This window comes from Sminthopsis crassicaudata, chromosome 4 (assembly GCF_048593235.1).
Source record: "Sminthopsis crassicaudata isolate SCR6 chromosome 4, ASM4859323v1, whole genome shotgun sequence".
NCBI lineage: Eukaryota > Metazoa > Chordata > Mammalia > Dasyuromorphia > Dasyuridae > Sminthopsis > Sminthopsis crassicaudata.
This window is the reverse complement of record NC_133620.1, coordinates 11491989-11507808: the sequence shown is the minus strand read 5'-3', so window position 1 is coordinate 11507808 and position 15820 is coordinate 11491989. Positions and strand designations below refer to the sequence as shown.

Sequence of the window (15820 nt, the reverse complement as noted above, 5' to 3'; positions counted from 1 at the left end):
TGAGAGCCCACAGAATATGATAACCCCTCTGGCATTTTTTGTTATTGCTTAAATAGTTCCTCAACCCACCCCCTTTAACTCTATAGAAATGTAAGGCTCTGACGTGGAGCACTGAAACAGTTCTCAGTGAAATCTGGCCCTACTTCTCCTTTTTTAAACTCCTGTCCCTTGGGCTTTAAGTGACAGGTTTTACCTTGGTTTGGTTTTTGGCAATCCCAATACTTTTTGTTGATTTCTTTCTTTCTCCCTCCCTCCCTTTCTTCCTCCCTCCCTTTCTCCTTCCCTCCCTTTATCCCTTCCTCCCTTTCTCCCTCCCTTCCTTCCTTCCTTCCTTCCTCCCTCCCTCTCTCCCTCCCTCCCTCCCTCCCTCCCTCCCTCCCTCCCTTCCTCCCTCCCTCCCTCCCTCCCTTCCTTCCTTCCTTCCTTCCTTCCTTCCTTCCTTCCTTCCTTCCTTCCTTCCTTCCTTCCTTCCTTCCTTCCTTCCTTCCTTCCTTTCTCCTAAGGCAATTGGGATTAAGTGACTTGCCCAGGGTCACACTTTCTGTTGATTTCTAAAAGTCAGGCAGAATGTTCTGCCTCTGTTCATGTAGACTATTAAATAGAATAATAAAAATAGGTACCACTTGCACAACACCTACTATGTGCCAAGCACTGTGCTATGCACTTTACAATTATGATCTTATCTGATCCTCACCATCATCCAGAAGTAGGTGCTACTATTCTCCCCATTTTACAGAGGGCAGACTGAGGCAGACAGAGGTCAGTTAGATAACTTGCCCAGGATTATACAGCCAGTAAGTATTCAAGGCTGGATTTGAATTCAGAACATTCTGACTCCAGGACCAGGGAGCCATCCTGGAGTCAGAATGCTCTGAATTCAAATCAGTTGAATTGCACCACACAGTTGCACCCCAAATATGGAAGTCCTGGAGAATTAAATATGAAAGCAGAACAGTGACTGTTCCCAGGATCATTTCTGCTGTCTCGCTGACTCCAAGATGAGAAGAATTAGGTGATGATAATGTGGCCGGCACTTATTTAACACTTTAAGGTTTACACAGCACCTTAAAAATATTGTTTCATCTCACCCCAACAACAATCCTGTCCACATCTTATTAGCCACATGTTAGGATCCTCAACTTAGAGCTACAGAATACCTCAGTGGGTAGTCGAGTCCAGCCCCCTCACTTTGCAAATGGGTAAACTGAGACCCAGGGCAGCTAGGTAGTGCCAGGACGAGTCAGGAAGCCTCATCAATTCCAGCCTCAGACACTTACTAGCTTAATCCTGTTTGCCTCCATTTCCTCACCTTACTATCAGGATCATAACAGCACCTACCTCCCAGGGTTGTTGTGAAGATCAAAGGAGATCATACAGTTGGAAAGCCCTTAGCACACTTTTGGCATACAGTAGGTGCTACATAAGTACTTGCTCTCTCCTTCCTCACTCAGTTACCTATCTGCAAAATGGAACTAATTATAACAGTCCCTACCTCCCAGGATTGCTATGATGATAAAATGAAACACTATTCGTAAAGTACTTTGCAAACTTTAAAACACCAACTGAATGGTACTTGTGATTGTTATTGTTAGAACATTGTTATTATTGTTGCTGTTGTTGTTGCTGTGGTTGCTCCCAATTCAGCACATTTCCACCGAGGAGCCTTATGAGAAGCAGATCCACTGGGATGAGGGTGGGGAGACAGGGAGTATCCATTAAGGAGGATCAGATTTTAATGGATTGAGCCACTGGCAAGACTAACAAAACTTTATCATTAAAAAGCCTCAGCTTTATCACTTATAAAATGGGGAGGATGGTATCTGTGATATTTCTCTCATATGGCAGTCATGAGAACCCAATAAAATAATGTAAAAAAGATGCTTTGCAAATGCTGAAAGACAGAGCAGCATCGGTTATTAATTCTCTCAGTGTCAACAGTTTTAATTGTACAAACACCTTTTGATTTTTCAGGGCACTTTCACATCTCTCTCTCTCCCAGTTGGTCCTCACAATCTGAGAGGCAGCTAAGATGGGAACTTTCATGTCCATTTCACAGATGGGGAAGTCCAAGGGAGACCTTAAATGTAGCAAAGGCAGGGCTGGAATCCGGAGCTCTTGAACCTTCACCTAGTGGAGGATGTGGGGGCTCCCATTTGCAAAATACTCTGGGGTCTGCAAAAGGCTTTCTTTGAAATAATGTCATGGGGAATAAGTAGTGCCCATATTATTCCCATTTTATAGATGAGAAAATTGAGATCACAGAACTAGGAAGTGTCTGAGCTTGACAGAATCCTGACCTCTCTTGACTTCAAGTCTAGCATTCCACACTGACAATGACTGCAAGAAGTTGATGGTATGAGAAAAGGCAGGCGGAGTTACTCAGGGAATGGGCAATGGGGGCGAGTGATTGGGAGCAGGTCATTTGGAAAGCTGAGACAAAACCAGAGAGAAAGGGAGATGTGATTGCCCATTGAGGGAACGTCTCAAGTAAAAGTAAGTGCGGACAAATGTCCTTGGGAACAATGAGCAGATAGAGCCCTTGAGTCAGCCCTACTTCCAGACACTCCCATAGACACCCACCAGAGCTGTGGGACTCTGGGAAGCAGCATTTCTGTCCAGTGGAGGAAATGTTTGCATGTGCTTACTCACAGACTTGGTATAAGCAAAGATTCTTCCAACAAGGAAAGCCTAGAGATGAGAGACTTTCATTTTCAACCTCTAGAAGTTCATTTTTATTTGCAAGACAAGGGAAAACTTATTCACTTCAGAGAAAGGGCAAAGAAACCCTAAGTCAGGAAGGCAACATCATTCATTAAATATTATTAAATGTCCAGGGGGCTAAAGGCTAGAAGACAAAGAAGGGCAAATCATGGCCCTTCCTTGGAGGAGCTTCAGTCTGATGGGTTTTGAAACCATGCAGACAACTGTGTCTCTGAGGAATATGACTGGGGAGGTCGGGTAGAGGAACGCTAGGAGAGGGAGGGGAGGAAAGGACACTGTCTGTGAATTATCAGAGGGCAACCAGCAAGACTTTACCACCTATACCCATAATGCCAAAAAGGAGAGGGATGAAATGGATCTGGAGCCTAGCGGAGGAATGCTGGGAATACCGGCTGGTTCAGTTCCATAAGGATTTCTTTAGCACCTTCTCTGAACAAGGCATTGAGTGACAGAAAGGAAAGTGAGCAAACAGAAAGATAAACAAAGTAATTTTAAGAGAGAGAGAGAGAGAGAGAGAGAGAGAGAGAGAGAGAGAGAGAGAGAGAGAGAGAGAGAGGGGGGGAGAGACAGAGAGAGGGAGAGAGAGAGAGAGAGAGAGGGAGAGAGAGAGAGAGAGAGAGAGAGAGAGAGAGAGAGAGAGAGAGAGAGAGAGAGAGAGAGAGAGAGCGCTAACTAGGGAGATAAGTAGGTCAGGAAAGATCTTGAGTGAGATGTGGTAAGAGGAACAAGACTTCAATCAATAAACAGTTTTAACACTATGTGCCCAGCATTGTGCTAAGTCCTAAAAGAAATGGAAGTTTGACATACGGAAAGATAAGGAGAAAGGGCAGCCCAAGCATGGGAGATCACTGGTGACAAGGCAAGTTAGGAAGAAAGGAATGGGACAGGTGTGAAGGAGCAGATGGGGGGAAGGGGGGATGGCAGCGCCATTATTGCTATTTGCCAAGGTTGGGGAAACTCCTTTGGAGATGTCTGATATCAGAACCCAAGTGCATGACTCCTGCTGGAGAAAGGGCCAGGGTAGACAGAGCATCCTTCCCGCATATGCCAGACTGCAATGTAACTCCTCTTCCTGCACTCTGGGGCCAGCCAAATTGGCTGAGTGTTGCCCAGAAGGGAGGCTATTCTCTCTGTTTCTGGGATTTGGCACTAGCTAGCCGCCATGTCAGAAATTCACTCCCTACTAAGCCTTCTCAGGGTCTCTGCATTCCTTCAAGCTGGAGTTCAAGCTCTCACTCCCTTTTGCATGAAGCCTTTCCTCATTCCCAAGAGCTGTTTCTGCTCCCTTCGTCCCACCCCACAAACCGACTTCCCAATAATCATCTCTATGTTTTATAACTACTTGGATGTGTATTTATCATTTCTTTTTGTATATCCAGTGCTGAAAACAGTGTCTGGCACAATCTCTCTGTGTCTGTTTTTGTTGTTCAGTTATTTCAATCATATCCAATTCTTCCTGACCTCATTTGGAATTTTCTTGGCAGAGATACGGGAATGGTCTGCCATTTCCTTCTCCAGCTCATTTACAGTTGAGGAAACTGAGGCAAACAGAATTTGTCCAGGGTCACACAACCAGTGTCTAGGCAGTAAAGATTTTAGCTCCTGAGCATGAGTCCTCCTGGCTCCAGGCCTAGCACTCTATCCACTATGGTGCTGCCTAGCTGCAAGAAATATTTGCTGATTGTTCCAATGGTCTTGTGATAGAGAGAGCCATCTATACCCAGAGAGAGGACTATGGGAACTGGGTGTGGATCACAACATAATATTTTCTCTCTTTTCTGTTGTTGTTTACTTGCATTTTGTTTTCTTTCTCATTTTTCTCCTTTCTGATCTGATTTTTCTTGTGCAGCACAATAATTATATAAATGATTTAACATATATTTTTACCATGTTTAACATGTATTGGACTACCTGACATCTAGGGGAGGGGGGGAAAGAGGGGGAATTTTGGAACAGAAGGTTTTGCAAGGATCAATGGTGAAAAATTATCCATATGTTTTAAAAACAAAAAATCTTTAATAAAAATTGTGTTAAAAATCATTAACAAATTTAAAAAGAGCTGTTTTGGCTGCATCAAAAAAAAGGAAGGAAGGAAGGAAGGAAGGAAGAAAGGAAGGAAGGAAGGAAGGAAGGAAGGAAGGAAGGAAGGAAGGAAGGAAGGAAGGAAGGAAGGAAGGAGAAAAGAAAGATAAAAAAAAGAAAGAAAAAGAAGAAGAAAGGAATGAAAAAAGAAAGGAAGGAAGGAGGGAAAGAAGGAAGAAGGGAGAGAGGGAGGAAAGAAAGAAAGAAAAAGAATGAAAGAAAAGAAGAAAGGAAGGAAGAAAAAGAAAGAAAGGAAGGAAAGATGGAAGAAAGAAAGAAAAGAAGGAAGGAAGGAAGTAAAAAAAGAAGAAAAAGAAAAGAAAGGAAGGAAGGAAAAAAGAAAGAAAAAAAGGAAAGAGAAAAGAAAGAAAAGAAAAGGAAAGAAAGAAAGAAAAGAAAGAAAAGGAAAGGAAAGAAAAGGAAAGGAAGGAAGGGAAAGGGAAAGGGAAAGGGAAAAGAAGAAAGAAAGAAAGAGATTTACTGAGCACCTCTGAGAAGTCCAGGACAGGCATGGGTGATAGAAAGACATAAATGAAACTGTCTCTGCCCCCAAGGAGGAAAGCATGTACACATGTAAATAAATGTAAGGAAACAAAATCAAGACCATTTGGGTAGGCAGGCACTGGGGAGCAGAACAATAATCAATGGACTATGCCTTGTCCCTTCTCCTACTGCCATTTTCCTGGCAATCTCTCTCCTTTCCTACTCTTTTCAGGATGCCTTCCTCTATCTTGCTGTCTGTTCTTTTAATAATCAAGGTTTGTGCTCAAGCCACTCTTTTTGTTTGCTTTGGGTCATGTGCCTTCTCACTTCCCCTACCACATAAATCTGCCCATGTCAATGGCATGTTTGAGGCGTGCCAAGAAAGAGGAAGCAGGAGCCCCAGAGCTCTCCCCTTATACGCCATGAGACAGAGAATCAGCAGAAAGAGGTGCCAGTGTGTCCCTGGCCCCATGCTTGCTTGCTCTGAGGTCATGTCCAACCAGTGGTATGACCCTTGACATCCCTCATACCCAGGGTGTGTCTGTGTGTGTCTCTCTCTCTCCCTCTCTCCCCCCCCCCCCTCTCTCTCTCTCTCTCTCTCTCTCTCTCTCTCTCTCTCTCTCTCTCTCTCTCTTCCCCCCTGAAGCTGGGGTTAAGTGACTTGCCCAGGATCACACAGCTAGGAAGTGTTAAGTGTCTGAGGCTAGATTTGAACTCGGGTCCTCCTGAATTCAGGACTGGTGCTCTATCCTCTGTGCCACCTAGCTGCCCCTTCACCTAAATCTCAAAGACACATTTCCTTGGGGAAGAGGTACCTGTTTCAATTCAACTCAACCCATGGGCTCCTCAGCTGTTACACAGTCAGATGTACAGAGTTGGAAGGGACCTCAGAGACCGTCTACTTGTAAGATCAGAGATTAGGAAATGGAAGGAACCTTAGAGTTTAACATGCTCATTTAACAGATGAGGAGACTGAGGCCAAGAATTGTCAGTGAAGTGAGCTGTCCAAGGTAATGCTTATTTAAGCACCTATTACGTCCAACTCAACTAGCCATTGGGAATCAAAAGACCAAAACAAATCCATCCGTTCCCTCAAAGAGCTTACATTCTGATCTAGCTCTAAAATGACTATTATAATATGAGGTAATTTATGTAATATATAATATCTAATAATATAATATGAGGTAATTTCCAGCAAGAGAGAGCACTGGTGATTGAGGGGACCAGAACAGGCCTTGTATGGGAGACACAGGTAGGCTCCCAAGGACTGCAAAGGGTGGAGGTAAGGGAGCTGTGCATTCCAAGTGTGAAGGGCAGAGGCAGGAGCTGGGAGGTGGTAGAGACAGAGACGGGAACAGAGCAACTTGGAACAAGAGTGGAAAGGCTGGGCAGCCAGAGTGGGAGGGACTCTGCAGGAAGAGGATGGTGTCCTCTGAACATGGACGCTCTTTCCCTCACCGCCGTGGCCACTGTGGCAGCTCTGAAGACAGGGAGGGGGAAGGGAAACCCAGGCCAACCTACCATCTTCTTGTTGTCCTGCTTGTTAATGCTGACCATGGATTCCTTGATGACGACATGGGTGATTTCGGGGAAGTAAGAGAAGCTGTTCCATTCCTCTCGGGCTTTGTTTTTCTCTTCTTCTTTCTTGTGTCTGCTGTCCTGTTTCTTCCTCTTCAGCTTATTTTTCTCTTTCTCAACAGGAATCACCTAAAAAGACAAAGGTGGAAACCCCTTAGTGAGGTGGTTCTTGCCTTCCCCCTAGAAACAGAGCAACATTTCTAATAAAGCAAGCATTTCTCAGAATCTGGAAAGAGCTAACCAATGGTTCTTGGGCAATCCCAGCGATGGGAAGCTGTCTGCTCGGCAGGATGGAACCTAGTCTCCAAATGGCTAACCCGGGACCCAGGCAGAGGAGCTGAAAGATCGCTAGTGCTGGACGGTCTCAAGGTCTCACCTCAAGAGTCTCAAGGGTCTCCTAGCAACAGAGATGAACCACCCTGGTCCAATCTCCTTTATGAATATACAGAAGTATACATACATAGACCCCTAAAGCTCTAAATTGGAAAGGACCTAGAGATCATTCTCTACAACAACCAACCAAGTGTTCTCAAAGGGACATCCCTGACCATTTGATCAACACACACACACACACACACACACACACACACACACACACACACACACACACACACCAGCTAGCCATTGACTGATTACCAATGTCTGCCATTAAAAAAAATAAAATAAAAGAGACAGACTCACACTCAGTATGAACTTAGAGGAGAAAATCTCACACCCTAAAATTTTCAATTCTGATCATTCACACTCGTCCTTACATTTGGTTTTTTGCCTCCACTGTATTCCAAGATTCCCAGTCACCATCACTTCATAAGTTATGACGTTCCCGCAATCCTTTGAGTTTAATTTATTCATCTCGTTTTCAGACGAAATCAACAAGAGTGGAGTCTCGAAAATTTCAGCTCCGTAATGCTTGGTCAGCGTCTCCAAGGTGGACAGGTATTTCACCTTCAGGTCGTGGGGAGTCACGCTGCTGTCACAGATGGTCTTGTTGTTAAATTCCTTAAGGAAATCCTTGAAAACGTTATTTATTCGCATTCTGGTTAAGAGATTCCTTTGTCTGATGGTCTTGTTCAGTGTTTCTGGGATATATCGCTTGTAACTGAAAAAAAGAAAATGGAAAGAGAAAGAGCAAAAAGGGGTGGGGGAAGGAAGAGAGAAAGAAGGGGGAAGAGAGATAGAAAGTGAAAGGGAGAGAAAGAGACGAGGTGAGAAAATGTGACTTTATGCAATATTATATGAGCAAAATTGTCCATTCTCCAAGAAGTTTAGAAACTCATACACAAACTCACAAGCACATTATTAAATTCTGCTAGTATTTAAGCGACAGTCTGCTCCTGTCGAGGGAATAACTCAACCAGACATCAAAAGCTAACTGGGATAAAGGAAACCCCTGGCTTAGCCATCCACAGGCTCTTGTCCTGGTCAGCTCTTTCAAGCCTTGCCAAATGTTTCACCAGGAACTCCGAAAAGTCACCAAATCAATTGACCTGGGTCCCCATTGCCTTTCACAGACTGCACACACGTAACATGCTGAGCAGTCACTGTAAGGAAGACCCTGTTCCAGGTGGACCTCAGCACTCTTGGCCCCGCACCCCACTGCTTCTTCTCCAGCCCACGTGTTCCCATGACATATTTCTCTATTGCCAAGATCACTCACAGACTCCTGAAAGAACTTGGTATTTAAGGATCTGCCACCTTCCAACATTGCTGAGACACACCCTCACTGCCACATGTAGCCTCCACTTACAAAGAAGGTGCCCTGGGAGACACCCCCCTCAGCTCTCCTGGAAACGCCCCCCCCCCAAAGACGCCCCCCTCGGCTCTCCTTGCCCTGCCTTGGCTCTCCTCGGAGATTCCCCCTTAGCTCTCCTGGACACACCTCCCTCAGCTATCCTGGAAGCACCCCCCTCGGCTCCCGTGGGACACAGACTCAGCCTTACCTGACATCCTTGGGCAGATCCGGAAGCTGGATGTTATTCATCATGGCATAATGGGATATGGCCAGCACTGCCATCCCCAGACATTCATTTTCAATCTCGTGCACTTCCTGGTCGGTCTTCGGGTCTCGGACAGGAGCCAAGCATTTCACCAAGTCATACTGTCCCTTCAGGGGGGAGGAAAGATTCCTTTAAGTAGGAAGTAGGGAAATTCTGGGGAACTGAGGTGATCCCCAACACATGGTTCCCCCAGGGGTGACAGCTCCCCGGACAAGGTGTCTGCAAGGGGCAAACTTCTACCTCAGTTAGGAAATTTTGAAGGAACAAACCCCCTTAACATGTTTCCTTCCTCTTGGGGGGCAGGTAGTGAACTCTAGAACCTCAAGAAGGTTGACTGACTGCTCTAGGTACAGAATAAGTTGTATATATCCAGATGTGTCCAAAGTGTTGGGATTTTCCTTTGGTGAATTTCTTTCTTCAGTTCAAATGCCCCCTTCTACACAAGGCCCTCTCTAATTTCATTCTGATAATAATGCTCTCTCCCAATTACCTTTTATTTACCCTACATGTACCAGGCTAAATACTGGAATAGTTTTCAGCTAATTAAGCTACTGAATTTCTCTCTAATTAATAATCAGGTAACATATTCAAATTTCTCTCTAATTAATAATCAGGTAACATATTCATCCACTTTAAAAACATAATTTCTTGTCTGGTGCCAAAGAGATAAGAACACTATAAATTGGACACTCTTACCCTGGGGTGCAAAGACTCTTCAAGATACAGGAGAATATATGAACTCAGATGACACAGTTACGTCTTTATTCTCATTAACCTTTCATTTCTTTTATAACACTACGCATCTTATTTTATGTGTTTAAAAACATGTTTCTGGAGAGGGATCCATGGACATTTAATCTGGGTCTTGAAAAGTGGGTAGTATTTCAGACTGCCCAAGGGGCATCGAGGATACCCCAAAGTTCTGCCCTCCTAGGTGTGGGACTCTGGGAGTCTCACTTACCCCACCTATAAAATTATGGCATTGAATGCTAGTTCTGTGAGGGAGTGGTGACTCAATGGATAGAGCCCTAAGCCGAGTCAGCAAGACCTGAATTCAAAACTGGCCTTAAACATTGGGTCAGATTCCTTAATTGTGAAAGTGGGATAACAGCACCAACCTCAGGACATTTTAGGGGTTAGGAGGGAAAAGGGAATGACCAAAGAAAGGCTTCCTCCAGAGGCCTCTTGGAGCTGAGCCTTGAAAAAAAGGGATCCCAAGAGGCAGAGCCCCCGAGATGCTTCCAAGATGCTCGCTGATATATTAAGCGACTGTTTCCTCGGACCTCCCACGGACCCTCGCCCAGTCCCCTACACATAGCAGATGCTGAATAAAAGTTGGCTGAATTACTTGGCTAAGTTCAGTCCCACAGACTTTCTCTTCCTTGAAAAGGAGACAGAGGAGGAAGAACACCTGGGAGTTGACACTTTCCCTCAAAGGGAGGCACATCGGGAGCCTTCTCACGCTATGATAATTATGTAGCTTTAAAAAAATATAAAGTAACTTCTTGTTTTTCTTTGGTACAAAAAAAAAGTCACCCACCATTTCCTCCAGCACTTGGGGGAACAACCAGGGAGAATGAGAGCAATCTAGATGTAATAAAAAGCAAAACAAAACCTATTTCTGCCACTTGGGTTTGGAGCTCCAGTGCTTAATATAGTGTCTGACACACAGTAAGTGCTTAATAAATGCTTGCTGCCCAATATAGCATTTTCACTCTTTCTGTGCTTTGCTTGCATTTTGGTTTTTTTTCCCAGTTTTTTTTCCCTCTCTTCCTTCTTGATCTGATTTTTCTTGTGCAGCAAGATATAAATATGTATACGTATATTAAATTTAAGACATATATAACATGTATGGGACTACCTGCCATCTAAGAGAGAGGGTGGAGGGAAGAAGGGAAAAAGTTGGAAGAGAAGGTTTCCCAAGGGTCAATGCTGAAAAATTACCCATGCATATGTTTTGTCAATAAAAAGCTTTAATAAAATAAAAACAACTAAATGCTTGCTGCTTATATGTCTACTTCTTCAACCATCGGATTGTTAATCTGGCACTATTTGAAACATGGAATATTCTTGTGTATCGTTTTATCTAAACTAGAAAGCAGTGTGGTTCAATGGTAAGAGCCCTGGTTCAGTAGCAGGAGTTCTTAACATTGTGAGTGTTAAATCCGTAAGGCAGTATCTGGTGAAGCTGAAGGATCCCTTTCCAGAGTCAGCTTTTTAAAGATATTGAATAAAATCCACGGAATTATAAAAGAACCACTTGTGTTCAAATATAGTTACTTGCACATTTAGTCAAGATATTCAAAATATATATTTTTAAATGTTCAAATACAATTTTTAAAACACCACCCCAAGTTCCCAGACTCCAGCTTAAGGGTGCCTTGGTCCTGATTCAAAAGTTCTGTGCTCAGTTCTTGCCTCTCCTGCACTACCATCCATGCAACATTGGACAAGTCAGTAAGCTGAGCTCACTTTTAAAATATAAGGGTTGGTGTAGATCAGTCCTGAGGCTTCTTTCAGTGCTAGACTTGGGACGTATGAACAGAACTCGTGTCTGTGGCTAGCTTCCACTTCTCAGACCCTTTTAGGTTTGCCAGGAGCAGCTGGACCAGATGTGTTCCCAGGAGCCCTTCCAGCTCAGTGGTCTCTGGTTCCCCTGATAATTCCCGCACACGGGAGAGCACGACGCTGCTCTCACTACTGGCCCCAGACAGAAGTGTACAGAAGAAACTAGAACTCTTTACTCTTATCAAAGATGTTGTAAAATTCGAACCCTAGCCAACACCAAATGAAATGAGTATTTCCATATGCTCAGTAGGACTGGAAAAGAAGAATCTCCACTTTGGATAACTTGCTGTTAGAAATCTTGCTTCAGAGATTAGGCAGGTCCAGAATTCCTAGAAATGACCTACCCCACTCCCCCTCACATACTCCCCATTCCTGCCCCTCTGCCCCTCTCATATATTCCCTTCCCCTAACCCCATCCTTGCCCTTTTCCCCCTCTCACACACTCCCCATCCCTGCTCCTCTCTCTCTCTCTCTCTCTCTCTCTCTCTCTCTCTCTCTCTCTCTCTCTCTCTCTCTCTCTCTCTCTCTCTCTCTCTCACACACACACACACACACACACACACACACACACACACACACACACACACACACACAGTTACCTCCTCCCCTTCCCAGAGCCTTGTGAGACTCGGGTCTCTACCTGAGCAAATAGATACTCCAGTGAATTGGCATCCAGGAGGGGCGTAGCATCCAGGACCCGTCTCCTTTCGTAACCGTTTTTCTGCTTCTTTGGGGAGTGTCTCCACACCGACTGCTCGTTCTCATTGGTCCCATGCCAGTTGGTGAAATAGAACCTGGAAAGAAAAAAAAAATCAACTGAAATCATCCTCATGGCCGTGTTGGAGATGTTCAGGAGCCCGAAAGGGAGAAAGGACTTGAAAAGAAACCAAATGAGCTGTTTCACACCATTTCTAAGACATAATCTCTGTCTATTGTTGTTTAGCCATTTCGATCATGCTCAATTCTTCCTGACCCTATTTAGAATTTTCTTGCAGAAATACTGGAATGGTCTCCCATTTTCTTCTCTAGCTCATTTTACAGATGAGGAAACTGAGACAAAAGGCTTAAATGACTCACCCAGGGTCAAGTAGCTACTAGCTAAGGCCAGATTTGAACTCGGGTCTTCCTGATTCCAGGCCTGGCTCTCTCCACTGCTAAGCAATGACCATGACATTTTTCATGGCCTCCTCTCAGTTTTCCTTTATGGACAGCTGACCATTTATCTTAATCAGAGGCATTTATTTTGCCCCAATTTATAATCATGGGAACCCTTTAGCCAATCTCCCATAGCCCAGTGTGCTCAGTTAGCCCAAAGGGCTCTACAGCGAGGTGTCAGACTCTAGCAGACACGAATGCCGCTAATCCATCCCTGGGTATGGCCGCCCGGGACTTTTAAAACATAACCATATGCACAGTTTATTGCATTTGTACTTGTTTGCTAAGCATTTCCCAGGAATGTTTCAATCTGCTTTGGGCAGCACTTGGGTCTTTGGGGACCTTGAAGCCACTGGAACCTCTCTGTGCCACCACACAGAAACCATGCTCCAAATCCCACTTCTGATACTACCAGGGTGGCCGTAAGCAAATCACTTCTGAGCCTTAGTTTCTCTGAGCTTCCAGATGGCCTCTCAGGCCCCTTCAAGCTCTAAATTTATGACTCTGTGATGACCCTTGGGTCTTATAATCACCCTATGAAGCAAGAACTCCAATTATTTTTTTTTCCATTTTACAGATGGGGAACTGAGGCACAGAGATCTGAACTGACAGACAATAAAATACCTAATGTGCGATTCAAACTTACATCTTCCTGATCCTAGCCCTCTATCAGCCCTCCCAGCTAAGCGAGTGAAATTCTGCTTAACATGGGCCTTCGATTCCAATGGTCTTGTGATGGAGAGAGCCATCTGCCCCCAGAGGGAGATCTATGGGGACTGAGTGTGGATCACAACAGAGTATTTTCACTCATTTTGTTGTTGTTTGCTTGCTTTTTTTTTCCTTTTTTCTTTTTTTTCTTTTTTTTCTTTTTTTCCCTTTTTGGTCTGATTTTTCTTGCACAGTGAGATCAAGGGGGAAATATGTTTAGAAGAATTGTACATGGTTATCACATATTGGGTGGCTTGCCATCTAGGGCAGGGGGTGGAAGAAAAGGAAGGAGAAAAATGTGGAACACAAGATTTTGCAAGGGAGAATACTGAAAACTCTCTTGGCATGTATTTTGAAAATAAAAAGCTTTTATTTTTTTAAAAATGGACTTTGCATCAGTCTTTCTATCAGCATTAATCCAGCCAGCTACTGTGACATAACCTGCTGACTGGAATCCAATCCAGCTGAAGAATGACCAGTGGTGCTATGTTCTTCGTGGATCCCTGCATCCCTCTTTATAAACATTGGAAAAGCCAGTCTGGCGGGGTTGCCTCCTGATCATACAGATGGGAGGGAGGTTATGTACAGCGATCGCTTAGCTCAGTTACACGGGAATGCCTTTCCATGTATGTGTTCTCATGTTCGTTCAGGTGGCAAGTTAAAAAAATATATAAATCCATGGCGTCTGAACCCCCAAAAAAACCTCCCTGCTTCAGTTAGTACTTCCTAAGGCGATGGCTAGAATCACCTTCCAGGACTTGGTAAAGCACGTCCCCCGTGCAGCTTTTGAAACCGGCTCAGGATTTTCCCATAGTAACCACCCCCCAACATGGATACACATGAACATGCCCACGTCCACATCAGAAATGTCCACTTATCAGCATCACCCAGCCCTGGGAGAAAACATACAAGGGGTTCCATATCTGTAGGGTTTTCCCTCACACGACAACACATGCGAGAAGAGAGCCGACAGGGAGGATTTTGGGAGCCTGGCTAGGTCAGAGGACAGAGGACGGAGCTTTCATCAGGGACTGGCTGGAACATGCTGTTTTCTTTCAGGAACAGCGGGAGGCTCGGAGCAAGACCAGCTCAGCGGGGATCGGGGACAAGAAAAGATAAGAAAAAAAGATGCAACGGAAGACAAAACCTCCGCAGGCATCTCTGGCTGAAAAGCGAGCTTCTCGATTCCTGTAAGTCAGAGCCCCACAGATTTAGAGACTGAAAGGAGGCTACGGCCACAAGCTACCATGTCTCAGATGAAAGACAGCCCTGGAGAGCTTGAGCTAGTTGTCCAAGAATACATGAGAAGTAAACGGTCCAAAGAACCAGAATCTGAACTCAGCTCCACTTTACATAAAAGTGATTGGGTCATCTGACTCAAACTCCCAGGTAGACACTTTGTCAGTATGGACAGAGACAATGACATATCGTGAGCTCCTTCAATCAACTGACAAGAATTTATTAACCACCTATTACGTGCCGGGCGTTTGGCCACTATCTGAATTGACAAAGACAACAGGAGCTGCCCTCGAGGAGTTTACATGCTCCAGAGGTTGACAATGTATGTTTGTAAGAGCATGTATCCAAGTAATTAATCCACCCAAGTCAAGGAAACCTTGGGAGGGATGGCTCCAGCCACGAGGTACAGGAGGGCGAGAAAGGGCCTCCTGCAGAAAGGAGTCAGCTGAGTTCTGAAGGAAGCCAGGCCGCCCCGGATGGGGGAGAAGAGGAAAGAAAGCATTCCAGGTTTGGGCGACCATGGGGCAGATAATGGAGCTGCAGCCAGTCAGCACACCCTCGATTATGCAGCACGTTAGTGAGCAAACAACAGGACTCAATGGATGGCAGAAGAAAGAAGAAGGAAGTAGAAGTGGAGACAGAAAAGGAGGGTATGAAGAAAAGACAGAGAAAGAGAGAGAAGAAAAGAGGAGAAGAAAGAGAGAGGGAAGAGTAGAAAGAAGAAAGGAGGGGAGGAAGAAGAAGAATGAAGTACAGCAGGAAGAAAAAAGGAGAAAGGGAGAAGGGAAGGGGAGAGAGAAGAAAAGGAAGGAGGAAGGGAAGAGCAGAAAGAAGGAAAGAAGAAAAGAGGAAAGAAAGAGAAAAACAAAAGTAGAGGCAGGAAGAGAGGAGAGACAAAATGGAAGGGGAAAAGATTGAAGAAAAAAGAAAGGGAAAGAGGAAGGCAGGAACAGAAAGGAAAGAAGGAAAAGAGAGGAAGGAGAAGGAAGGGAACGAAGAAGGGAAGAGCAGAAAAAAGAAGAAAAGAAGGGAAGGAGAAAAACAATATGGTGGCAAAATGGAAGGAGAAAAGTCAAGAAAAAAGTGGAAGAGGGAAACAGAAAAGGAAAAAAAATGGGAGGAAGGAGAAGAAAGGGAAGGAGGAAAAGAAGGAGCAGAGAAAAGAAAGAAATAAGAGGGGAAGAAGAAGAATGAAATGGAGACAGGAAGTAAGAAAGAAGAGGGAGAATGGAAGGGAGAAAGGGGGGAAGAAAAAAGAAAGAGAAGGAGCAGAAAGAAGGGAAAGAAGA

At 44.6% G+C, this 15820-nt stretch overlaps 1 protein-coding gene across 1 annotated transcript in view; it reads right to left on the bottom strand.

Annotated features, from left to right (window-relative positions):
- The window catches only part of JAK1 (Janus kinase 1), a 136913-nt gene that overhangs the window by 26682 nt on the left and 94411 nt on the right, over positions 1-15820 (bottom strand). Inside the window, 5 exon segments of the mRNA XM_074265742.1 lie at positions 6808-6993; positions 7620-7628; positions 7630-7963; positions 8805-8968; positions 12070-12223. Coding sequence (XP_074121843.1) covers positions 6808-6993; positions 7620-7628; positions 7630-7963; positions 8805-8968; positions 12070-12223 — 847 coding nt within the window.